The sequence below is a fragment of the Fukomys damarensis genome, unplaced genomic scaffold (genome assembly GCF_012274545.1).
Source record: "Fukomys damarensis isolate Sample0158 unplaced genomic scaffold, DMR_v1.0_HiC HiC_scaffold_4, whole genome shotgun sequence".
In the NCBI taxonomy this organism is placed as follows: domain Eukaryota; kingdom Metazoa; phylum Chordata; class Mammalia; order Rodentia; family Bathyergidae; genus Fukomys; species Fukomys damarensis.
In genome coordinates, this window is record NW_022900916.1 from 69,663,527 (window position 1) to 69,690,715 (window position 27,189).

Below are 27,189 nucleotides of genomic sequence, written 5' to 3' on the forward strand. Positions count from 1 at the left end.
CGGGGAGCTGGTTCTTTTTAGGCCAGTGGTGGGGTGCTTTGTGATTTTTCTTTTCGTTTTTACGTAGGAAAGCAAAGTAATGAGCCACGGTAGGTGACGGGCATTAGTGAGACTCGGTGGTGTTAACATGAGATAATTGCCTTTGGAGCGCCTGGGCGCCCGGGGTCCTGGTCGGTGCCGCTAGTCCGCTGATGGCCGCAGTGCGGAGTTGGACTCTCCGGAGCTGGTTCTTTTTAGGCCAGTGGTGGGGTGCTTTGTGATTTTTCTTTTCGTTTTTACGTAGGAAAGCAAAGTAATGAGCCACGGTAGGTGACGGGCATTAGTGAGACTCGGTGGTGTTAACATGAGATTTAATTGCCTTGGGGTAGCCTGTGCACGACCATCCTCAGACTCGGGAGCGTTCACCTTAGTTTAGTAAGTCTTTGGCTTGGTACTTAAACAAACGGTTTTGTACATGTTTTTGTCTTGAGAGCTACATCCTCTCTTTTACACCAGCGTTCGTTTCACAGGAATAATGGTTATGAAAGCTTCTGTAGACGATGATGATTCGGGATGGGAGCTCAGTGTCCCTGAGAAAATGGGAAAAAGCAATACAAGCTGGGTGGACATAACCCAGGATTTTGAAAACGCTTGTCGAGGTGAGTTGGGATTTTTGGATTAGAAGTTCGGAAGTTGAGAAGTAAAACTGATGGTGATTTCTAAACTTACTTAGTACATGAGAAAAATTCAACAGGTAAGTGTAGTTCATCAAGTTTGTTAACCACACTTACTCTCTGCTCTGTGATTTTAACTTTAAAGCCGGTATGTGTTTGATAACAGCATTAGAGATGCTGAGACAGTGTGTCCTTTTACATTTTCCTGACCTTGAGGTAAGACGGTGCATTGCAGCAGTTTCTAAAACAATTTCTAATTGTGGAAACACTGCTTATGTTGACCAAAAGTATTTTTAGCTTTGGAAATGGTCAGAACCCTGCTTGAGATCCACTAGTGGCTTCCTGTTGCATGTAGAATAAAGTCACTCAATCCTTGTGGCTCTGCTTACCACTCAGGCTTCAGTTTTGTACCACTGCCCCATCAGTTCCAGTCACAAGGACCTGAATTCATTTTTGAAAATAAATGATTGGGGAAAAGATTGAGCTCATTTGTTGAAGGGAAAAAGGCTTTGAGGAAAACTGAGAAAGGAACCAGATACTAAAGATCTCGGACTGCAAAGAGGGTGGGATCAAGAACATGGTAGGGGAAAGCAGGATTACACACGGAGCCCAGAAGAACTGAGGTTAGGGCGATGAAGATATAGGTGTAACTCTGAAGTGGCTGGGGAGGAAAGATGGAGGAATTCATACCTGGTGGCTTCTGTCTTCTCAAGAAGCTCACTGGCTCCTTTGGTAATAATAAGGTGGAGTGTGTTTGAATAGTGCTTTTACGGGGTGAAGCCTGGAGCAGCTTCAGGTGGGATGGAGCCAACTGAGTATAAGAAAATCCCATGCCTATCCTTTTACTGTTTGAAATACTTGTCTAGTTAAAGTATGTCTCACTAAGATAGTGGAAAGAAGATTACACTGGGAGTTGCCGGTATGTGTCTACCTCACAGAGAAAGAAGTGTAAGTTAGAGTTATTTCTGTGCTCAGAAGTCTTAGACAATTAAGTGGATCATATATATCTTGCCCTGATTTTAAGAGATGTGTGTTAGGGAGTTGTCATGACTGAGATGAATTGTACGAGCCAGAGTTTAGTGAGAGCTTTTAAGTTTAGGGAAGTAAGTGCTTAGCTGCAGAACATTTTCCAGTGGGAAGTCCTTCAGTTTTTTCATTTTGTTTTCTTGATTTGAACTTGGTTTATGAACATGGGAAATTTTTTTTTTTGGTACTGGGGATCGAACTTGGGACTTTGTGCTTGTGAGGCAGGTGGCAGAACCACTGAGCTAAATCCCTGGGCCAACATGGGACATTTTAAAGGGTTTTTGAGGCTAAGATTGAAAACATATTGCCCTGGATGTTTAGTACAGTGACTGGGACAGTATCTTCTCAGTACATAAATAGCAAAATAAGCTTTTGAGTAAGAAATGGGCAAAAGTCTCAATTCAGGTATTTGTTTGAGTTGAGTAGTTTAATCTGAGTCTTAGAGTTCTTTGTAAAGTAGTACTGCTACTTTATAAAGTGATTAAATGAGATGGTAGATGTAAAGTACTTGATCTATTCTAATAAGCACTTGGTGATGGTAGCCATTGTTACTCATGGTATTTAATTTGGTGGTGTAAGTGTATGAAAGCAACATAATTTATGATTGTTGAAATAACAAGAGCCTATACCCTCAGACACAAGGTTTGTCACTACCTGTTTGAGGTGATAAGGACTTGGACTGGGTTCTAGAGTGGAATAAAAAGGTTACATGTGATAAATTGATGTGTTTGGATTGGTGAATGCTAGAGTGGTGAAAGGAACGTGAGAGGGAGGAATTTCTTCATCATTTCCCCCAGTGACAACCGAAAAGAATGAGCACATATGCTATTCAGCTTCCCCTTCTTCCCAAGACTTACAGGTAGCATTCAGAGGAGCTCATACATGTGTTTTATCATAGGAATTATAGGAAAGTTAGTGGTTTACACTGTATTGCCATTTATTCAAGGTCTTTTCTTCCCAGTTTATCACATACATTTAACACAAGGCAGCTGTACCAATTTTTATCCTGTTTGTTTGAATACCTTGGGGCCTAACTCCCACAGTTGTGCATACCATGGTTTGAAGATTGAGTCTGAAGAATTTAGTCTCAGCTGACTTTTATTTTACTTCTATTCCTTGCTTCGAGGTTGTAGGGAGAATTGAGCCTAATTTTGGGAGGGGTGAGCTGCTTCAGTGTGACTTACTGTTATATCATAATTCAACCCTGTTTCTTTGTCTAAGGAACTTTGAGTAGAGATAGTTTAATCTCTACTTTGTGGATTGTGATGGGGTGCATGCTATTTTGTTGCCATTCATGCTGTCCTCTTTTCCTCAGTTAGCCCTGGCATTATCTCAGGTGGCATAAATGTGAGGTATATTTTTTGGAACAAAAAGTTGATATAGAAAGAATCTTCTTTTACATAGAGATTTGGGGCTACAGACTTCTGACAGCTTAGAGCGTTTGATTTAGTAATTTGTTTTCCTTCTTGAAATAATCATTCATAGTCTTGATTATATTTTAGACTTGTGTTCTGGTCCCTTTCTAAAATTTTAGTTTAAAACATATGGGCTGTCATGGCTTTCATTGTGATAGCCTGCCCTGCGTCCTCCAGGTTATACTTTTATCTTGCTTTTTTGACTTTTTTATTCCATGCTTCCTCTGCAGAGTCAGTTTTTCCTTCAAGCTTCACTTTTACTTTTTCAAATAAACTTTGCTACCATTTAGAAATACATTTATTCTCTTCAACTGTCCAATAGTATGATGGCTTTTGGCTAGATTGGTGATTTTTTTTTTTAACATGTTTTTGTCTAATAAGTCAAACATTACAGATTCATTTGGGGCCAAATAAGTGCAGATTTTTAAAAGTTTCTTATTGAGGTTAAGATTTGCAGACTTAACGTTAAGATAAATTTTAAGAGTATAAATTTCTTCAGAAAGTGTTTTCCTGTTGAATGATTAAGAAATAAGTCCTTTGGATGAAGTCACTGGATGGCTTAGCCCTAGGCTCTTATTCTGTATTTATTTGATATCTCCCATGCCCTTGGCTTAATTATCACTCCAGTAATGATGACTCCTAAGTTCATATTTTTAATCTAGGTCTCTCCTTGGAGTTTGGTAGATAACAGTGGTCGTCTTGTTGTGCCGCAGACTCCTCAATTTACCCTTAAAATAGGGAGGACTTATGTTTATCTGTCTCAGCACATGCCACCATTACTTAGGTGTCACAAATGTGGAGGATGTAACTTAAAACCTTATATTCCATTACTTCTTACATATAATCTGTCAGCAAGTCCTGTTGATTCTGCCACCTCAGTATGTCTCTAATTTATTTCTGTCTTCCTTGTGCATACTCTCCCAGTTTAAGCTAGTGTCTCAGTCTCAGATTTCAGTAACAGTTGTCCTATATGCATCTTTTCAGGCCCTTCTAGCAAGTTCTCCACTTTATACTAGAGTGAACTTTTCAGAACACAAATCTGTGATAGGAGCACCTTTCTGCTGGACCATCTTCCTTAAAAGGAATGATGTATATTCTTTATGAACTGGCCCAGCCTACCTTTTTCGGCCTCTGTTGCTCCTCTCTGCCCTAACCTTTTTGACTTTGAAAGTGTTATACCTTGTTGTCCCTGTCTTCCCCCTTCTTCTGCCCAGATCCATTACATGTGCATTTTCCTCACTTTGTTTTTGAGACACAATCTTGCTTTGTAGTCTGGGCTGGCCTTGAACTCATGCCAGTTTTCCTGCCTTGGCCTTTCAAGTGCTGCTGGATTTACAGGTGTGTACCACCCAGCTCAGCATTTTCCTCATTAAAAGTTTCTTTGCTTCTGTGTGGGGGGCTTAACTTTTACTCATCAATCAGACCTCAGCTCACATGTTGCTTCTTGAAGGAAGCTTCCCTGCCCCCTCAATCTGGGTCAGTGATTTTGTTTTTTCTTGCTAAATAATAATCTGAGCCAGGTGCGGTGTTACGTGCCTGTAAACCTAGCACTCAGAGAGGCTGAGATAGGACTGAAAATTCAAGCCCAGCCTGGGCAACCTAGTGACTCAATAAGACCGTTTCTCAAAATAAAACATGAAAAGGGTTGAGGCTGCAGCCCATTGTGAAGGTTTTTGGATTCAATTCTTACTACTGGAAAAAACAAAAAACAACTCCCTACTGATGACAGAGTTAATTTCATGTGCATCCTTACTCATTCTCTTAGTTATTCATCAAATACGAACTTGTAATTTGTCATTTCTTTCATTTATTGTTTGGCAGGGAACACACGTTCTCTCCATGTATTCTGTAACTGATCTTTTGTTTCTTTTCCAAATTATTTTGACTCTATGGTTCCAACACTGTTAATTTCCCTAATAAGTAATATGATTACCGCTAAGGCTTACCTTCTCTGGGAAGCTATGATTTTAAGTAGTGCTTGGAGACTTTCCTTCTCTGGCAAACCATGCTGGATTTAAACTTTGCATTTTGCTACCTATAAAAGGTCTTGATTGCCTGACTTGAGAGATGGGTTAGTCTGGGGTATTCACAGAGTCACTTAGTCTTTCGAGTACTGTATTCTGACCTTCAAATTACTGTGGAAACTTTGTTTTTACCCTCTGCCAAAGAAAACCTTCAGGGTTGCCTGGGATGACAGAGGGGTATTATCCTCTATAAATTTGGGCAGGTCTCTGGGACAATCTGATTGCTTAGTCCTCCAAATTTTAGCCCTTTACTCTCACTTTCAAAATAAGTGATAAATCAGGTCCCCCGTTTGGCTTGAGAATTCAGTTTTCTTGGGTCTGTTAAGAAATTAAATTGTCTAAGTTTCACAAATTTTGTTAATGTTATTTTTTACTTTTCCTGTTTTTCTTTGGGGTTTTTTGTCCTTTTAAAAAAAATCCCTTTTGTATTAATGGGATTTCTAGAGGAAATAAAAGGTGGTTGCATATGTTCATTTGGCCGCCTTTACCTAGGAGTAATGTTAATTGTTCTGTTTAAATATAATTTATACAATGACTCTGGATATCAGCTATACTATGGATTATAGGGCTTTTATAGGACCTCTCACAACCTAAACATTGCTTAAAATATTATATGAAAAAATCTAGTCAAACCTACAGCACCGGTTTACAGATGATCTTCTCATTTATCACATGCTAAAATGTATTTGCAGCATTTCCTCTTTGCTTGTTTTTCCCTCTGTCCTGTTGGAGTACATTTCTTCAGGAAAATGGTTAATTACATTAAATGCTTAGCACTGCTGAATGCCAAAGTATATAAAGAAAAAAACCTTGATTCACTGTTTATGTCCAAGGTGGAAGAAATGTGTCCTTGGTAAGATGCTGTGAAACTCTTAACCCACAGTTGGATTTTCTCGTAACATCTATTCATATGCCTTAAGAGAATAAGAATGAAAGTTGTCAACATTGCCAAACATTTTGAATCTGTACAATTATGGTTTGAGTTAGTCTTCCATGTTTTTAATTTTCCTTTTGCTTTGAGTGGTTTAAGATACATACTGCTGAGCCTCAACAGTTTCCTATTTTCTGTGTTTTTATAGTAACCATCAATAGGTGTGAGGCGGTGTCACTATACTTTTTTTTTATAATTTTGAATTCTATTTCCCTATGAGTCATAGCCATCAAAGACATTAAGTGTGATGAAAAAGATTTTGTCTTTTTAAGCTGGAAGGGTATGGAAGTGAAAAGTACCCTACTAAGTAAGCTTGGGACCATTGCCCTGATTTGTGCTAAAGCTGCAGCAGTTTTGCCCATCGATACTGGCTTGGTTTTTCTACCCCTTTCTCCCATTGCATCATTAGTGTAAATGTTAACACAGTGGAAAAGACAAAGAACATGTTAGTAATCCAGCATCATAGACTGCTGATTTCCTGGGCTACTCTGATAATTGGTGGCTTATTAGTCTGTGCTCTATTAGGCTTTATTGTCATGTTTTATACATGCTTCTCATTTGTTCCTTGTGGTACCTAGAACTGTCATAAATTAATATTATTTAATTTATTAGCTAGGAGAATTGGATGAAGTTTTGGAGACTTTATACTTTAGGATTTGACCATTAATATCTAGGCTACTTAATATAGCTAGCAGTGGTTCCCACTTTATACCGAAACACAAAATAACCTGGAGTGCTTTAAAACCACGGTGTAGGTCCTGACATTTAAATTTAGAAAGTTCCCCAGTTGATTCTAAAGTGTAGCAAGATTGAAGACGCTGCTTCATAGTGAGTGGACACCATTTTCATTAGTTGTTTACTCGAGTATTTCCTATTTATTTATTTGTCATTTTTTTGAGATAGGGTCTTGCTATGTAGTTGAGGCGGGCCTCACACTGTGCAGTGCAGTCCAAGCTGGACTCAAAGTCACAGCAGACCTCCTGCCTCAGCCTCCTCATTGCTGGGATTATAGGTGTGCACCACCACGGCTAGCTGTTTTCTACGTTATTTGAACAAAATATAATTTAAAAAGTGATCTTATCGCTTCTCGGCCTTTTGGCTAAGATCAAGTGTAAAAAGTGATCTTGATACTGTTCCTAGATCAAAGAGAGACTAGTTTATGGATAATCAGCGCAGTTTGAGAAATAGCAATTGAAAGTTTATGAGGGAAAATATACTTGAGATATTCAGAAATGATTTTTAAATTTGTAATTCTGATATGGCTCATGATGGATTACTTGTTAATTCTAAAAAGTTTTTTTTTTTCCTAAATCACTGTGGTGTATAGTATAGCAGTGAATCTTTTAGACACCAGCTGCCAAACTGCATCCCAGAACCCACTTATTTATGACAGAATGCCAACACTGCACTTAAACCTAAATACTGAGGTTTTAGTTTAGAAAACAAAAAAAAACAATTCCACGTTAATATCTTTTGTCTTAAAAAACAGTAATAAGATGCCATAGGCTAGCTACCACTGGTTTATAGTAATCTTGATATTTAGGTACTCTTGAGTAGATAATTTCTTAATTTTATAGCAGTGCAGACACATTTCTTTAGCTGCTGATGTTTTTAAGGATACCTGTTTGGAATTGAAAATTTTGATGTAAATATATACAAAAGATTTTTCTCTTTTTTTTTTTTTTTAAAATTAAAAGCGGGGAGAACTGCTTCATGATGCTGTAAGTATTTTGATGTAAATATATACAAAAGATTTTTTTCTTTTTTTTTTTTTTTAGAATTAAAGCTGGGAGAACTGCTTCATGATAAGCTGTAAGTATATATGTGTCCTTTGAAATAGTGTATTGTGATAGTTCAGTCTTTTTTTCTCATGTGGAATACTTTTATTTGAAGTCTGGATACATTTATATTTTAAAGCTATTAAAAATATGAACCTATTTTTAATTTTGGTGAACTTTTTGGTTTAGATGACCCTACTTGTGAAGTGAAATGGTTTTACCTAGCAGAACAGTGACTTATGGTTCCTTTCTTGAGGGCAGATGTACTACATGTGGAATATCTTGAAGTAAAGGTATAACTTGTATCCTACATATGATAGGTTAGTTGATGACCAAATATTAGGTGACTGAATGCCTCTATTGAGAATCCCTGGGAATAGATATTGTAAAAGAAATAGGCCAGATGTGGTGGGACATGAATGTAATCTGAGTACTCTAGAGGAGGCAGAGTTAGGAGGATCTCAAGGTCTGAGCTGAGCTTGGGCAGCTTAGTGACTTAGTGAGATCTGTGTCAAAATAAAAAAATAGAAAAGGGACTGTGGATGTATCTCAGTGGGAAGACCCTAAGGTTTTATCCTCAGTGCCACAAAAAATAAAAGGAAATGCTTAATTGTATTTGTACTCCCATAGATAGCCTCGGTTTCTATACTGGACAGTCTTCATTTTCAATGTTAGGAATGTGAAATCTTGAGTTAGTAAATGGACAAGATTGGACAATGGGGGTGTAGGGCCTGAAATTCCTTCTCAAATTTTAGGGTGCATCAGAATCATCTGGAGGGCTTTAAAAGACACATTGCTGGGGTTGGTACCTCTGAAATTCTATATTTAGTATGTCTGGTGTGGAACCACAGATCTTTAATTGCTAGCAAATTACCAGGTGAAGAATTTGATGTTTTTGATCCATTTGAGAATTTAAAGTATTTCCACAGTTGGTGTTACCAACTTTTTCCTAAGCTTTGTAAATTATTGAGTAGTTTTTAATTGTTTTTGTTTTAGAATTTAAATCTGCCTGGACTTTATTTTTTTCAAATTGTATGAATCAAAGATTTCACTTTTTCCAGATGCTTAGACATTTTCTTCAACAGTATTTACTAACTAATCTGTTTTTCCATTGATTTGAAATTCCAGCCATTATTGTAAAAAACTTGTTTTGTTTGGACTGTTTATATTCTTTTCCATTGATTTTTGTGTTCTAGAATGCTTTTTAAAATTTGTAATATAGCTAAATCTTGGACATAGCCCATTTGCCCATCAGTAGATGAAGGGATAAATAAAATTTGGTATTTATATACAGTGGAGTACTATTCTACCATAAGGATAAACTCAAGACATTTTTAGGGAGATGGATGCACCTTGAGACCATACTCTTTAAGTGAAATAAATCGGGTACACATGTTTTAAATACTGCATTGTTTCTCTTGTATGAGAAACCCAAAGTATAAATAAGGAGCAAAACAGAGACTACTTATTGGGAAGTTAGGAAGAACTTGTTTAAATGGGAAAGGAAAGAAGGGAGAAGAGAAAAAAGAGAAAAAAGATTAAAAAAAGAAAATGGAAGGAAAAAGTGGGAATAGCTTTTGTAAATGGAGAGGTGAAAAAGGGTTGAGAGAGGAGAATGTGAGAAAAAACAAAATTAAGATAATACTATGTAGGGGTATAAGTTCTCCATGATGATTGTGATCATATTTATGGTGAATGTACTTAAAATAAAAAAGAAAAGATTATTTTTTATTAGTGCGTGTTTGTTGCACATAATGTTTAAATTCCTTGTGTAGAGTTGGCACATGTACATAATACCCCCCCATGCTTTAATTATTTTAGCTTTATAGTATTGTGTGGTATTTGGTGACTGTATTGTTTTTATTGATAGAATTCTCTTCTATTCTTGCATACTTCTCTTTTGGCTTGGCAAGTTCTTTGAAAAGTTCCATTTGGGTTTTGGTTAACATTTGTCAAATTTGTAGATGAGAATTATCTTTAGTAATATTGTTATATGATCATATTGTCAGAATATCTTAGATTGAAACATGAGAAACGTAGAGGGATTGAAGGGAACAAAGTCTATTGTAAAGCTTTGTTTGTTTTTTGGTACTGGGGATTGAACTTCAGTCCTTGGCATTTGCAAGGCAGGCGGGGGAACCACTGAGCTAAATCCCTGGCCCGTGTAAAGTTCTTTTTTGGTGTCTTATTCCTGCTTTTCAATCTGAAAGAAAGTACTTAGTATGATAGGCAAGGTGTCTTTATTTTCTCTGTAGTGTAGTGAAGTCATTAGCTTGATGGCTGGCTGTTCAAGCTTTCTTTCAGTCTTTTCCTTTCCCTTTTTTTTTTTTTTTTTTTTTTTTTGTTACTGGGGATTGAACTCGGGTCCTTGTGCTTTCAAGGCAGGCCACCGAACCGCTGAGCTAAATCCCCGGCCCCCTTTCCCATTTCTTGAAGCATATCTGAGTTAATGCTATACATACTAGTTTATAGTATATCGCAACTATCTACTTTTGTGACGGATCAGCAACAAATACCAGAGCTTTGAGATTTCCAAATTATTTTTCATTATATAATTGTCAAAATTTTGGGCATTGTATGTTGGTGCCAGATGAATTCTTTTAAGAAATGAAAATAAAAACAAAAAGTTACATGCTATGATGATTATTCTGAATATGACTTTAAGAATGTTACAGAAAATTAAAGAAGGCAGAGTGAAATCTATGATCTATCCCTTTTATTCCCCAAAGTTTCTAATGTGCATCCTTTTTTGAGACAGAGTCTTGCTATGCTGTTCAGGTTGGCTTTGAACTCGCTATGTAACCCAGGTTGGGCTTGAATTTGTGATTCTCTTGCCTCAGCTTCCTAGAGTTTTGGGCTTACTGGCATGTGCCACCCTGTCTAGCTTTAATGTACAATGTTTTCTTTAAGCATATATAAAACATTTAAATTCTTCCCCATAGTACATGTAAAAATAATTTGAGTGGCAAGAACATGAAAGAATTCTCATTTTTGGTTAATTAAGATAGAAGTGTTACCAAATTAGAAAGACTATGTAGAATGTTGTAGTTGTTAAAATTACTGATAATTTCTTTACTGTTGTGGGAATTTAGGTGCAGAAACAATTTGTGGGTTTTATTTATTTGCAGATTTGGTCTCTTTGAAGCCATGTCTGCTATTGAAATGATGGATCCCAAGATGGATGCTGGCATGATTGGAAACCAAGTTAACCGAAAAGTTCTCAATTTTGAACAAGCTATTAAGGTAGTCGCCATAATACTTTTTTGTGTTTTCTGTGATCTTTTTTGTATGTTAAAATATCATGCTTAGTAATCAAACAATATATTCACTGAAAGTATGTTTTTAAAAAGCATCTCAAATGTTTAAGAATTAGTTACAACATTTCTAGTTACCTATTTCTGTTGAAATCTAGAAATTATTTGAGGTCTTCTATAAACTTGTTCTAAATTTGTATTTTTTTATATTTTAAAAATAATTTTTGTGTTAGAATATACAATGCCAGGATAACTGGCTTAGAGAGTGCATGTAATATATTAATTATATACTAAGCAAAATGGTTATGGTTATAAATTTAAAATTTACTTACTGAGAATTGATTTAGAAATTTGTCATTGCCACAGTTTAATTTTATGTTTTATGAACAAAGATTAGTAAATAGATATTACAAACAAAATTTACAAGTAGTATATTTAATGAGCTTCAGGAAAGTACAGTATTTTTAAAGTATCTTTTTTTGGTAAATAGTTTCAAGTCATTAAAATAGTCACATTTATTAATACTTGAATTAATTTGAACTGTACTTTTTTTTTTTTCTTTTTGAGAAGCGTCTCACTATGTAGTTGAGACTGACCTGGAACTCACTGTGTAGTCCAGGCTGGTCTCCAACTCACAGTGATCCTCCTGCCTCAGCCTCCCGAGTGCTAGCATTACAGGTGTGTGCCACCATGCCCGGCCTTGAACTGTACTATTAAAATACTTTTTTTTTTCTTTTTATTGAGTTTATTGGTACAATTTAGGTATACAATACAGTTACATTCATCATTGGGATTCTGTACCTTTACATAATAGGTCTTGATTCTCATTTTTTCCCCTTGTCCCTGCCCTCCTTATTACCTTTTCCCCCCCCTTCCCACTTTCCCTACACCTTTAGCCCTTTACTTCCTATTTCACATTATTAATTATCTTATTAGGATCCTGTGTATTATTATAGTTTTTCACACCAAAGAAACCATTCGGTATTTCAGTTAAAGAAATCTATGAACATTAAAAATAGGGAATCCTAAAATAAAACTAGAAAGTAAAAGAGAAAAGGCAATGATGTAACATTAAAATAATCCTTAATTCTGGAGATGAAAATGGTCCCTGAACATATTTAAATTGCTTCTTGCTCTTATAGTCTTATTTTTTTTATTAGAGAATACTTTATTAGTTTCTGTAATCAAACCCACGTAGATATGACCTTACATATTTAGTACGATGTGTTAGCCCTGTATACGTGGAAAAAAATAAAAATTAACATTTCTAGACTAATATGGCTGTCCATTTCTGTACAGTGCCAACTCAACACAGTAAATTGGGATGACTTTTTCCAAAATTGGCAGCATCGTTAGTTTCCCCAAATTCAATTTATATATGTGTGTGTGTATATATGTTTATATTTATATTTATTTAAAAAGACTAATAATAGCAGTATGTTATGCATCGATAGCAGCAACAGCTTTTCCAGGTTCTGCAGTCATCTCAACAAAATTATAGACATTCAGCACATTCCATTAAACAAAACAAAACAAAAAGAAACAAAGAAAAGAATAATATCCAGAAAACAGCAAAGTTCTGTTGCTGTTGTGGTACCTGGCACCATTTTTTTTATTAGCATCTTAATCATCATCTGGAAAGAGAACATTCTAGAGTAATATCATTAAATGTAGCTCTGATAAAGCACGTATAAGATATTTTACATTCATAGAGGTATGATGCAGTACCGTCCTACATCAGTAATACTAGAATCAGTTTTGGTTTGAAATTTACTTTGTTTGCCAATAAGATTGTTAGCCCTATCTTTTTCTGGGCTCCTGTCACATGGAGAATTGTTTTCTGTCTTTTCACTTTCAGTCTGTGGGCTTCTTTTTGCACTAGGTGTGTTTCTTGTATACAACATATTGTTGGGTTTTGCTTCTTATTCCATTTGCCAAGTCTATTTCTCTTGATTGGTGAGTTTAGGCCATTGACATTGCTGGTTATAACTGATACGTACTGACTTCTTATTGACATGTTATTGGCCTTTTGTTGACTCTTTTTACTTTTTCACCTTCTCCTTTTAATTTCTTTCCTTGCCTATTTGATTTGCTCTGTTGGCCCTCATGGTGGTGTTGCCTTCATTCTTTTTCTAGGATCTTGTTTAGAATTCCTTGTAGTGCTGGTTTGGTATTCATGTAGTTTCTCAGGTGTTCTTTGTTGTGGAAGTGTCTCATTTCCCCATCCATTTTGAAAGAGTTTTGCTGGATACATCAGTCTAGGTTGGAGGTTGTTCTCTTTTAGTACTTGAAATATCTCATTCCAGGCTCTCCTTACCCCAAGGGTTTGTGTTGAAAAGTCTGCTGTGATTCTGATGGGCGTTCCTTTGTTTGGGAAGTTTTCTGTCATTAATTCTTTGAACAGCTTTTTAAAGTCATTTGTATTTTCTCCTGCTACTTGATGGATTCCTATCAGTCTTATATTATTCTTCTTTGCATCATCTAGGAGTTGTTGGATCGATTTCTCATGATCCTTTACTGTTTTTAAGAGACCTCTCTTTTTCATGGTCACTGACTGCAATCTTATCTTCTATATCTGAGAGTCTATCTTCGCATTCTTTTATTCTGTTGCATACACTTTGGAGTGTTTAATCTCCTGGATATCTGTTTGAATCTGTTCTATGGATTCCATTTCTTTCCTATGTTGGGCATTCATTGTTTCCATTTCTTTCTTATGCTGAGTCTTCATGGCTTCTATCATGGTCCTGAGCTCATCTATTTTTTTGTCAGTTTCTGCTCTAGAGTCTCGAATCGCAACTTCCATTTTGCTCACTATCTCTATGGTTTTCTGGGAAATTATTTCTGTTTTGAATTTTTCTAGAGCCTGATTGATCTGTTTTGTTACTTCCTGTGCTTTGAGTTCAGGGTGTCCTGGTGGTTCACTGTCAGGCTTTTCATCCTCATTTGCCCTACTGTTTGCCATTGATGAACTGGAAGTCTGTCCTGTGTCTTGCTTAAGTGTTTTCTCATTTTAATTTTTGTTGTCAGACTGTCCTTGGTTTAATCTCTGGATTATCACCCAAATCTTCCTGATATAGTTGCACCCTAGCTTCTGTGTCTCTAACGATCCACAGACATTCTTATCTTCATAACATCAGAGAAACAGCTCATCAAATCAACCGTAATGCTTTATGCCAACTGATACAATCAGCAACACAATTACGATCAAGCATAACTTGGACACTGACCACCTGTGGTAATTGCTAATCTATCACCTTTAAATCATTTGAATTAAATTGAAATCAAGAAGCAGTCCAGAACATGTCTGCAGTGAGTAAAATTTCAGTATAGTGTATTTACCATTTAATGGCTCAGACAGAGCGAGGATGCAAGTCCCCTGGTCTTAGTTAGCTGATGGCTGAACCCCATGACGCTGACTGACCTCGGGCTGCAAGGCCCAGATTGAGTTCCCGAACCTTCTGAATGGTTGAACTCCACAACGTTCTATTACACGTTTCCCCTGCCCTTTCTTTAAAGATGTTCAAAGTTGGGAACTCGGAAAAATACCCTTGATGACCACCTGTGCCTCTGCAGAGTGGGTCCAAAGACTGGCACAGTCGGGAGGTCTGAGAGTGCGGTGGGGGGGCTTATGGGGGTTCAGGGGCGCCCGCACGGCTACTTTCCCAGTGCTTGAGCGATGGCGGCTGGGTCGGGAGCAGGCGTGGTTCTCCTTCCCGTGGTGGATCAGGGCCCAGCCTACCTCCCGGCGCTTGAGCGATGGCGGCTGGGTCGGGGATTTGATTAGCTTACATCTGAGTGCAATGCTTCTGAGTCTCGGTTTTTTGCCGTAAGATAGACAAGCTATTAAAATACTTTTTGATTTGATTTTTAAACTTCATTTTAAAGGTCTATTCAAAGTAGAGGCTTTGATTTTTCTTATTGAAGGCCTGTTTAAAATACATTTTTCTATAATTATTTGTCAATTAAAAATATTTTAAGAATACAATTTAATACTTTTTTTAAAAAAAATATCCAATGTTTCAAGTTTTTATTTTTTGTAACTGTGCCATGTTAAATCTTCCTCCATAAAATCCTAGGAGAGAGTTTAAAGCTAACCGGAGCTAAATAAAAATACTAAACATTTTCATAGTTTAAAGTCTTCAAATAGAAAAACAAATGCTAAGAAATTTCTTTCCCTTCCAAATTACAGTATTAGACCTAGTGGTCAGATGTTTGAAAAGAGAATAACATGACTAGTTTAATGTGTTAATGATTCAATATTTTGCCCTAGTCAAATTTCAAGAACAGTAGCCAAATATTTGGGTAGTATACCAAGGAGGAAAACTTGAAACAGAAGTACAAAGCTATTTCAGTTACTTTCTCAGTCAAAGCTGTATTTTGGTTTTTTTTTTGTTTTTCTTTTATTGAGTTTATTGGTACATCAGATGATGAAGCAGAATTTTCTTAGAATTGCTATTTTACATATCAGGTTTGAAATCTAAAGTGCTACTGTACATAATAACCATAAATTAAAATTTCTAATTATATATCTCATTTTCCCTCCTTTTTAGGATGGTACCATTAAAATTAAAGACCTCACCTTGCCTGAATTGATAGGGATAATGGATACATGTTTTTGCTGTTTGGTAAGAATTAAAATAAGACTGTTGGTTAATTAAAAATCTGTGACTCACCTGAATCTTTGAATTTAAAATACATACCTGTGTTGAACATGAAGTATGTGTAATGTGGAGTCTAATAAGATGTATATAAGATGAACATGCTAATTCATACCACAGAAAACAGCATTTCATCTTCCATCTGGGTGCTCCTAGGGCTCCGATTTTCTGGGTAAAGGAATTTCTTTTTTTCAGTGAAGGTAATATTGAATATCCTTTTTTGTTTTCAAGTTACCCAGAGAAATAAAACTAATTTTGGGTTCCAGGAGATAAACATAATTGAAACAAAGGCAGATTTGGGTTGTCCTGGAAAACTTCTTTTCTAATCTAGGGTAAACTGTGGTAAGCTGAATGAAGATATGTAGATTTTCTGTGAAGTAAATATTTTACTGATTTATCTTTGTTGGATATGTGTCTTCCCTAGGCAGTGTTGTTTATTTGTAGAAAATTTTTTATTTTTGCTCCTCCCCCATTTAACCATCCTTTTTGGCATTAAATTATCATTGTTAGAAATATATAACATTAATTCAGCAAGAATTGATTGCCAAGTGTGTTAGAAGTATGCACATCATAGTTTTTTACATGCCTAATTTTTTTACTTAGGTTTATGTTTGTAGCTACTTGTCTTTTCTTATATTGCTTAGGGTTACATTGTAAGGGGCACAGCCAGAATTCTAATCCCGATTTTTTGTCCTCCAAAAGTGAATTTCTCAAAGATATCTTTAGTATCTTTTATCAGTTTACAGTCCTAGTGGTGTAGGGAAGGGAGAGGGAAGATTGCTGGGGGCAGATATGCAAAGAAGTAGTTCTAACAACATGTAGATGTTTTCATAATGGTTCTGTGGGGCATAAAGGAGGGGACAGTTATGTCGAGGGTGGGGAAGTAAAGCCTGTGGAAAGGAAGTGACACTGACATGAAGTACTCAAGAATGGTAGGCATGTGACAAGAGGGTTAATAGTATTGAGACAGAGTGGATGTATGGTGTGGCAGTGGCCCAGTGAAAGTGTCCAGTTTGGGGATTCATGAACAGCTGTTGGCTGAAATTGGTAGGGGCCAAATAGGAAGAGTGAGATTTAGAGAAGGAAAGGTAAACAGAGGAAGGAGTTTTGCCATAATTGAGGAACTATTTGAGACACTTGGGAGGACTGCATTTAAGAGTCTGGGCTTTCAAAGGCGGAAGATTTTTAATCTGCAAAATCTCTCCTGCAACATAGTTATTCCAAATACAACTTAACTAGAATACTTTTCACATCCATTTATTTTTTAACAAACTGGTGTATGCATTGCTCCATTGCAGAATTCTTGGGTGTTAGTGTAAAATAGAAGTAAATATAACTATAATTAAAATATAACTATGATTAAATTAGAATTAAATTCGTTGCATATGAAAGGAGAAATGTGCCATCTTCCTCAGTGTTAGGAAAAAATTATATAAAATATAACAAACTACTCGGTGTAATCCTTGAGATCTAATCATAACTCAGTTTTGATTATTGTTGGTATTGCCAGCATACAGTGTTAGTGTGGAATATTTACCCTTGAGTTATAGAAAGATCCTCCTGGTTTGGAGCATTAAATTAGCAATAAGAGAAAGGTAGGAAAACCATGACATAATTTCCTGCAACAAACTAGGTGCGATATGCTATTGGATGAGTTGGTGATAGTGAACTTTAAAAAGAGTTGGATGAGAGGCAAAGAACATGATTAGTTCTAAAATTATGAATTCATCACTTTGTGCATTTTATTGATGAAGCATTTCAGATTTCAGACCAGGGATGCAAAACCTATACATTATATGCAAATATTCCAGAGCCAGAAAACTCCAAAATCTGAAACAGTCTTAAGTACTTCAGATAAGGGATACTCGGCCTATATATCATTCTTAAAAAACTTCAGTGAAAGTGAATTTTAACTGTTTTTTTCTAACCTTCCTTTTAATTACTTTTTAAATCTGTTGGTCAATCTTACGTTGACTCAGGTCTGTCTCTCTTGTTGGATCAGTTTAAACTTTACAGGCTCTAACAGTAAATATGCACCTACCTTTATTTCCTTACAGATAACCTGGTTGGAAGGCCATTCCTTGGCACAGACAGTATTTACATGCCTTTATATTCATAATCCAGACTTTATAGAAGATCCTGCTATGAAAGCTTTTGCTCTAGGAATCTTGAAAATCTGTGACATTGCAAGGGAAAAAGTAAACAAAGCTGCAGTTTTTGAAGAAGTAAGATTTTTAAATATAAGAATTCCTGAAGCTCATTGACAATTTTATTCATTGTGATACTTTTAAATGTTTTTATGGTACTTATTCTTGTGTGCATGTATAGCTAAGAATAGCTTTTAAAGGCAACACTATTGCTAGACATGGATATGCTGTGCCTACAGTCCCAACTGCATGGGATGCTGAAGTGGGAAGATTGAGCGCAAGAGTTCAAGGCCAGCTTGGATACCATAGTAAGGCTTCATCTCGAGAAAACGGTGCTATTACTATTTGCAATATATTGGCTAAAGTAACCCAGTGTTCAGCGAAGGGCTTTTATCTTACGTGTTCTTCTGTCAGTCCCATTCACTGAATGTCTGTGTGTGCAGAAGAGTATTCTGGGGACTGTGGGGATTAGCACAGGAAACGAGGTACAGCCCCTACCCTAACGAAAAGGCTCTGTTTTCAGTCCTTTAGATAAGAGGAGCCGAGGAAAATAATGAAGGATGTTTTAGAGATGTTTTCCTCCAATTCTCCGTACCACACACAAGGAAGTGCTGTAAATTTTAGTTTATTTTTTTTCTTATAAAGAACACTTTTTGGCTGATAACTGTAAGGGAAAGTAAGATTGAATGTGTAGTTATTAATAATGACTAACTATTTTTGTTGAATTCTCCCATTTGTTGAAATTGTTAAGTTCCTTTTGAATGCTCTTTCTGATCCAAAATATCTCAGGCTCCAACAGTGACTCCATATATTGTAGGTAAAACTTTCCTAAATATATTTTATGTATATGAGAATAATTACATATGTACCTAATATGATTGGACATGTTTGTATTGTATGATTTTTGTGTATGGGTTCTGAGTTAGTAATGAAATACTGTCTGCTTTTTAAATACTCATTACTTAGCTAAATATTTGTATCGATATGTGTGTCATTATAGAACTTATCAGTATAAATGGAGGTTTTATTTATTTATTGTTTGGGTGCTGGGGATTGATCTCAGGACCTTTTACTTTTGAGGTAGGCAGTGAACCACTGAGCTAAATCCCCGGCACCTTAAATGGAAGTTTTAAAAGAGTAGTTTATGTTAATGAATGAGAAGAGAAATACTGTACAGATATGAAAAAATACTTAAAAAATATACCTAAAAGGACATTAAAATCAGTGGGTTAGAGAAAGGATTCATTTAAAAAATAGTCCTGAGGGCTGGGGATTTAGCTTATTGGCACTATGCCTGCTTTAGAAGTGCAAGTTCCTCAGTTTGATCCTTGGTACCACAAAAAAAAGGCCTGAAATATTGTAAATATACAAAAATATTTAAAAATCAGCTAAAGACAATTCAGAGAAAATAAAATGACCTTTGAACATAAAATGTTTAGCTGGGCGTGGTGCCTCACGCCTGTAATCCCGGCACTTGGGAAGCTGAGGCAGGAGGATCACTGAGTTTGAGACCAGTCTGGGCTACATAGTTCCAGGTCAGTCTCAACTACATAGTGAGAACTTGTCTCAAAATAAACAAACAAAAAAACAAACAAAAAATGTTTAATCTTGCTTAAGAGAATGCAAGTTAAAATGGTGAGGTATTTTTTTTAATGTGTTACTGGCAAAGATTAGAAATTTTTTATACCGCATGTTAATGGTTTCCTTGAACCATCAGTGGATATGTGACACACATTTTTATCTCGTTTGCTTAAATGCCTAAGGAAAAGAGTACTTCTACACAAACGCATCACAAGTACCAACCTCAACAAATCTCTTGTATCAGTGCACTTTTCATGTTTTATGACCATCCATTGACCCAGACTTTCTTACATTATTTTCCTTCTGCAGTACAAAATTTGGTCTAGAACTGTGTCCTACATCTAACTACATATCTCTTTAATATCCTTTAGAGCAGACTCTCAGCTTTCTTTGCATAATGATACAGGTATTTTTGAGTATGTGACCTCTTGCTTCCCCTCTTTTTGATAGAATGTGCCTCATTTGGGTTTTGCGTGCTCCCTGCTCATGATTAAATTTAGATCTGGCAGTTCTGGCTGGAACCTGATGTGATGCTGGGTACTTCTCAGGGTATTTTATCCGTACAGTACAGTGCCCAGTTGCTCTTCAGTGGTGCTGTTATTTGACCACTCCAGCGAGGTGTTGTCTATTACTATATTGCTCGTGTTTTTTTCTCTTGTTTTGAAGCAGTCCTCTGGGAAATTCTTTAAGGTTACAAAAATACCTGGCTCTTTAATCTCTCTCCATAAATTTAACATGCACCAATGATACTTGCCTGGACTAGTCTTTACTGTGATGGTTGGAAAATGAGGATTTTCTAAGTCTGGTACTCGCTCACATGTCTTTTGACACTAAGCATTCTGTAAACAAGATTCATGCTTTTTGAGGGATTTTAAATCCTTACCTCTTTTTAAAAGAAGAGTATGATAGTATCTGATATTTAAAATGCACATATCTTGACACACCAGTTTCACTTCCAGCACTTTATCCTACAAATAATTGCCCTTGTACACAAAGACCTCTATCCAAGGATATTAATTGTGATACTGTTTGTAATAATTAAAATCTAGAAATGTCAGTATTCTTCAATAGAAGACTCATTAAAAGGTGCTATATTTGGTGCTAGGGGAAGGTAGCTCAGTGTTAGAATGCCTGCCTACCAGTGTGCAAGGCTCTGGGCTTGATCCTTAACACTAGCATAAAAAGTTAAACGTACAGTTTTATATATACAGTTAACATTACATCTCCAAAGAAAAGTCGGGTAGAAAAGCATGTATACTTTAAGAATTTAATTTTTTTTTTTTTTTTTTTTTTTTTTTTTTTTTTTTAGGGGAGATCTTCCATACACAGGAGATAACTTGGATACCTAGGGCTGAGGAATATGTATTTCTACCATTGCTGCAGCATTTATTATGTGTCTGTATTACTTTAAGATAAACCAAATTTTTCAGTACTAGAAGAAATTATAATTGGATTTTTATGTATGTTATGGATGGAGAATTTAAATGGTAGAAAATTTAGCTTCAGTATAATCTAGGAAATACAAATTAATCAGTTTACTTTTCAAGTTTAAAATTTTTTTTGCCACCGAACCGCTGAGCTAAATCCCCAGCCCATGTTTAACAATTTTAAATGAGAATATTTAACTTAATGTTGGCATTTTAATTTTTACCAGTGAAATTGCATTAACACAGCTATTTTGGAAAGGAATTTCTGTATATAACAAGAAGCTTGACATTTTGATAACATTTAAACCAGTTATTGCATCTCTAGATCTCAGCGTGATAGAAATATTTAGAATGACTTTTTTTTTTTTGGTACTGGGGATCAAACTTGGGCCCTTGGTGCTTGTGTGGCAGGTGGCCGAAACACTGAGCTAAATCCCCCGCCCTAGAAATAATTAGAAATGTAGCACTTTAGGCCCAAATCTGTTAATCAAGAGTTTTCAGTAGTAAACGCTCACAGTAATACCAACCAAAATGTGTCACGGGGGGTATAGTTGAAGTAACTGGATCATTTAGTGCACATGTTGATAGCCGTTAGTTTAATGAAGGAGAGTGGTTAGTGTGCATGGAAGAAGGCATACCTTAAAAGGTTCAATAAACAAGCAAACAGTGTAGCCAACTTCATAAAAATAAACTAGAAATATAACCTAAGGTCAACTTCTGCACTGGAAAGATTCTGTTTTTCCTATTTCAGTGATCTTCAGATTTTCTAGATCTTAAGTATATCTTAGTTTTATAATTAGAAAAATGCTGATTGCCTAGGAAAAGTCTTTTAGGGAGCTCATAATGAGTGAATAAGAATGATTTACTGATTTAAGGCTAATGAACATGCCATTTATTTGTCTGACCTAGGTGCGGCTGAAGTTCCTAGTTGCCAGAATATTTTACTCTCAGATAGGTCTCCTGAATTTGAGACATTTTCATCCCCTTAATATTTTACTCACATGTGAAAAATGAGAATTGTAATTCCTCCAAAACTGTCAAACTGCTTTCTCGTTTGTCTATCTTGCCAAGTAACATCTTTACTGCTATCTTTGATTGCTTATTTTCTTTTGCCCCTACATCTATATTCATGTAATTTGCCAAAATCTTGAATCTGGGCTTGGTTTCCTCTTTTCTCTCATTTTTTTTCTTGGCTTTAGTTTGTGTGTTGCTTTAGGTTTAGTTCCTGTGAGATTTTCTTGGCTCCTCTTTCTGGCTGTTTTTTCTCTATAGTCTTCCATATTTGTATCAGTTATCTTCTGAAAATAGATAATCCAGTCATATTTAGCTTTGTTATTTGAAAATTTTTACTGAGGTGTGCATGTATGTTTTAACAAAAGTAATGGTACAGTACTTGTATGTATTTTTAAAAGGCATAAGACACTGAAATATAGCTCTTTGCTCTTCCCTTCTGGTTTCATTAGTAATATTATTTTAGCTTTTTCTTAATTTTCTGATACTTTTGGATAAGAAACTTATGTTTTCATTTATGGATAAAGATTTCACAATTTTAGCTGCATGTCATAATTTAGAGTTCACACATTATCTCCTTTCCCCAGTTAGTAATTCAGTTTTTGGTTAAAATCGGAGCTGAAATTATGATTGTATAAATATGAATGGCAGATGAGTCAAAGTAGTGTATGCTGTACTTCTGCTCATACAAAATTTTTCTTTTCTTGGAGGCGATAAGTGTTTTTATTTGCTTTGATTTCTCTGTACTTCTCCCAGTTCTTCCTGTTTTTTGTGAACTCCAGTTCATAGAAGTTGCCAGTCTTACTGTTAACTTTCCTTATGTCCTCATTTCCATGGTCAGTGGCTGGAATCACTCCCATACCCTTAGCTTTGTTACCCCTCCCGTCGTTTCTGTCACCTGACAAAGTACCCAAGCAGCAGAAGCTGCTGGAGAGAACCCTCATCTGTGCATGTGTTCTCACTTTAAGGCTCAGCTCTCGGATGGGGACGATCCTAGCTGGCGCTTCTGTGGAGTGCTTGCTTTTCTCGTCTTTAATCTGACTTTTCCACGTCTGTCTTCTCAGCCCTCCATTGCTAGTCTCCTCACCACCAGCTTGCTTCCTAGTGTACTGAAATATCAGCTGTCACCGTGCTTATGTGTATCGTTATCTGTGTAGTCCGGTTTTTGTCCCTTTAAAATCAAGTATTACTAAAATAATTTCAGTCAGCTCCTTTATTTGTGTCCTAGAGTCTGTCCCTTGTTTCCTGCAGTTAATAAGCTTTCCTTTGTTAAGCAGGTTAATATCATTCATTTTAGAACAGAACACCTCAATTCTTTTGATGCCAGGGCTCCTCATATCCACATAGTAAAAACCTTTGAATGTGCTGTTAACATTGGTTTATTTTACATTCTCTTTACCCACTCTGTGATGGTCATTCTTTGCTACTGCTACAGAGTTCTGGTCTTTATCCATCTTTCTAAATCCCATGTTCCCAGCATTCCCTCTGTAACCTGAGTGCATCATTAGACTCACTTGGCCACATTTGAAATGCTTGACGCTATAGTCTTGGGTTTGTTTCCACATCCCTGGTTAGTCCATTTCCTTTGGGCTTCCCTCTGCTTCTCTGTACCCTCTCTAGGTTTGTTTCCTCTAGTTCTGTGGCTTTTAATACCAGCTGTACACTGATGGAGTCCCAGGATACATCTTTAGTCCTAACTCCTCGTTCTGGACCAAAGCAGATGCCTTCCTAAGGCACTCACTTGATTTAACATAGTCAAACTTGTAAGCCATTTTGCCCATAAAGCTGCTTTTCCCAAAGTCTGCTCCATCTCAAGAAATACCATCTTTTGTGAGTTGTCAATGCTTAAACCCTAAGGATGAGCCAGTAATGGTGGCACACACCTATAGTCCCAGCTCTCTGGGAGACTGAGGCAGGTGAATTATGAGTTTGAGGCCAGCCTGGGCTACGTAGTGAATTTGAGGCCAAACTGAAATATAGTAAGCAAGACCTGTCTGCAAAAAACAAAATGAAACCTACTATAAATAGTTTTCCTCCTACTCCTATTCATCTCTACCTTTTAAATGTATCCTGATTTTCAGTGATTTCTTAATCCCAGTGTTACACAGTCCTAATCCAACTCACCGTCAGTTCATGCTTGATCTGTTTATTCATTGGAGTCCGTCAGTATCTGGTCTTCACTGACGGTTGTCTACAGAACTTCCAGAGTGATCTTTTAGTGACACCAGTCTGTTTTCATAGCTCCCTGCTCTCAATCTTCCAGTGGTGCACGTGGCTAGGAAGTTGGATGTTAATGTAAGACTTGAGGGCCCTCTTTACTTCTTGTCTAAGTAGAGGTAAAGTACAAACTTCATCTAGAGGATGGGCTTATAGCTCTGTAACATGACTTGCAATTTTAAGAGATTCAGTTATACAAGTCGTATAATGCCTGTGAGTTCTTTGAGACCAATAATATCGTGTGTTTTTTGTTACTCTGTTCGTGAGAATATAGTGCTTAACATGAATTTTGATGCTCATTGTGTGTGTTGAGGACCTAGAAATTTTGTTGTAATTCTGACCACTTCAGTAACTACCATTATGTTGTTTCTCTCCACATTTTTATAGGAGTTATGTGACAGAAACATGACTTCTTGATTAAAACAAATCATACTCCTTTTTTTTTTTAAAGAGTGATTCCAGCAAATAATTTGTTTATGACTCAGCAGTAAATTCATTTAAAAAATGATTTTAGGACTGGAGAATCTGTGTGTGAATAACTTTTTCTTTACCATGAGCTGTAAACCGTGGTTTTCCTATCATTTTGAGTAAATCTATTTTGAGAAGACTTAGCTTTTGCAGTTTTAACTGGGTATAAGCAGATATTATTTTTAAAGTAAGTCTTGCAACCCTGCCATCAAGCAATAATTATTCTGTATATTTTCCTATGAGTATGACAATACTTTATAAATGAGATTTACTGCTTTGTCATTCATTTGTTCATTCATTCATTCTTTCCTTTTTTTTGGTACTGGGGATCGAATTTGGGTCCTTGCTTGCAAGGCAGAAAGTGGAACCACTGAGCTAAATCCCTGGCGTGTGTTTTGTGATAATTTTCATAAGCATTAGCCTTATTTTTAAAGTGAACATATTAAATGCAGATATACTTAACTTGCTCAAGAATAAGCAATTGAAATTAAGAGCAGAGACTGCATTGTCAATTTAAGTATATTCCTCTAAGAAAAGTTTAGAAGTGTAATAGCAACATTAGGACGAGCTGAGTGACATTCCATTTCTTTTCTCCTGTTACATAGTGATTTTGTGAGAGGAATACAAAGGTTTTGCTACTATTTTAAAGGGCCTAATTATTCTTTTATTTTATAGGAAGATTTTCAGTCAATGACTTATGGATTTAAAATGGCTAACAGTGTGACAGATCTTCGAGTTACAGGTAAAACCATTTATAAAGGTAATTTACAAGTTTTGCATTTTGTTTTCTTTTGGAAGGTAATTGTTTCTCTTTCTAGGCATGCTAAAAGATGTGGAGGATGACATGCAAAGAAGAGTAAAGGTACATATGTCTATGCTGCACTTTTTTTGGTACCGGGGATCAAACTCAGGACATTGCTTACAAGGCAGGCGCAGTGCCACTGAGCTAAACCCCCAGCCCTTCTCTGAAATTTGATGTAGGGCTGTTATGTTCCTAAATGTCAGGCTAACTTTAAATACAATTAGCTAGTACAGAGAGAACCATGTATCTCTCTTTTACAGGTAGCCATTTATTAGTGAACCTCAACACTTAATAGGAGTTTTTGATAAACTAATCTCAATTTCAAGTATTGAAAATGTACCTCATTTCTTTCAGTTTTTTGTCAGCGTTTTGTCTGTTAGTAGGCTATTTTAAGAATATATTTTTCTGCACTAAAGTTCTAGTGTCAAGTTCTTCACAGGTAAAGACTGTCCTCTTCACCTCTGTAGATGTAGGAACGAATGCAGTGTTGAGAATACTGTCCAGTAGGGGAACTAAGGGCCTAGCGATGTTATTGTTTGTTGAAAGCCATGCTGACAGCCTTCAGCTGTATTGACCCTGGTGATTCATTTTTCATAGAGATTAAGAAGGGAAAGATGTTATATTTTGTGTTGTTAATTTACACTTACATAGCAGTATGATTGCGAGAGAAAAATTTGTTTTTCTCTTTTTAAATTTTTTGCTCTTACTCAGGGAATTAGGCAATTAAACGCACACTGCCAGGTGTGGTGGCACATGCCCATAGTCCCAGCACTCTTGAGAGGTGAGGCAGGAGGGTCACAAGATGGAGCCCAGCATGGGCAATTTGGAGACTCAGTGAGACTATCTTAAAATAAAACACAAAAGGGCTGGGATGTTGCTCAGTGTCAAGGCCCTGGACTACATCTCCAGTACACAAAACAAAACACATATGCTGCTTCACTTTTGGTAGAGTAAAGTACAGCTCAAAGGCATCAAGGGAAGCTAGCTATATCTCAGTCTTACATAAGCGTATGTACTTGATATGTGTAATAGCTTCAGGACCAGAAACCAGATTTTCCTGTGCTGCTGCCTTGGAAATACCTATAACTATTGTATTAAGTTATATTGCATTTTATTGTATTAGTATTTACCATGAGACTTTATTTTTCTATGATTTTTAAAGATTGCTGATTTTTTTTCTAAGAGGGTTAATTTAGAGAATTTCAGTGATTGCAATTCATAGATCCTTTCATAGGAAAGTAGGACTGTATACCATATACTTTTGCCTATGTTATTTTATTGTTTTGCTTTTGCCATTTGAATTCCTGGTTATTTTTGTGATCTTTATTTTAAAATAAGCTTTCTGTATATAACATTAATAGGAGGGAAATAAATACTGGACATGGCTTTGTTTTTCTCCCCGTATTTTTCCTAAAAGTAGATCCTTGTCTTATATTTAGTCAACCTAGTGTTTTATTTACCTTGTATGTTTGTAATCTAATATTTCTCCAGGATTGTATTTGTTTTAATTTATCTTTTTTAAAATTTTAGAGTACTCGAAGTCGACAAGGAGAAGAAAGAGATCCCGAAGTTGAACTAGAAGTAATTGAACTTTTTTTCTGGTAGATTATATCGGAGAAGTCTACCTCTTAATGTTGTAGCTTTATAATTTATGGAAGCGCTTTTTAAGGTATTTCTTTAAAAATTGGACATTGCTGGCCGGGGATTTAGCTCAGTGTTTCTGCCAACTGCCTCACAAGCGCAAGGACCAGTGTTCCGATCCTCTGTACTAAAAAAAAAAAAAAAAAAAAAAAAAAA

General features: G+C 36.1%; 1 protein-coding gene across 6 annotated transcripts in view; it reads left to right on the forward strand.

Annotated features, from left to right (window-relative positions):
• Window positions 1-27,189, forward strand: part of Naa35 (N-alpha-acetyltransferase 35, NatC auxiliary subunit) — a 75,618-nt gene that overhangs the window by 985 nt on the left and 47,444 nt on the right. The window contains exons 1-9 of one of the 6 annotated variants that reach the window (XM_033758797.1): window positions 193-414; window positions 496-638; window positions 7,828-7,861; window positions 10,956-11,070; window positions 15,632-15,706; window positions 17,797-17,964; window positions 25,266-25,332; window positions 25,409-25,452; window positions 26,923-26,973. In XM_033758797.1, the coding sequence (XP_033614688.1) occupies window positions 344-414; window positions 496-638; window positions 7,828-7,861; window positions 10,956-11,070; window positions 15,632-15,706; window positions 17,797-17,964; window positions 25,266-25,332; window positions 25,409-25,452; window positions 26,923-26,973 (768 nt within the window). In that variant the 5' untranslated portion in view covers window positions 193-343. Of the gene's footprint in view, window positions 1-192; window positions 415-495; window positions 639-7,827; window positions 7,862-10,955; window positions 11,071-15,631; window positions 15,707-17,796; window positions 17,965-25,265; window positions 25,333-25,408; window positions 25,453-26,922; window positions 26,974-27,189 lie in introns of those variants that run through there. The other 5 variants (XM_033758798.1, XM_010605512.2, XM_010605513.3 and 2 more) reach the window with 5 other exon arrangements.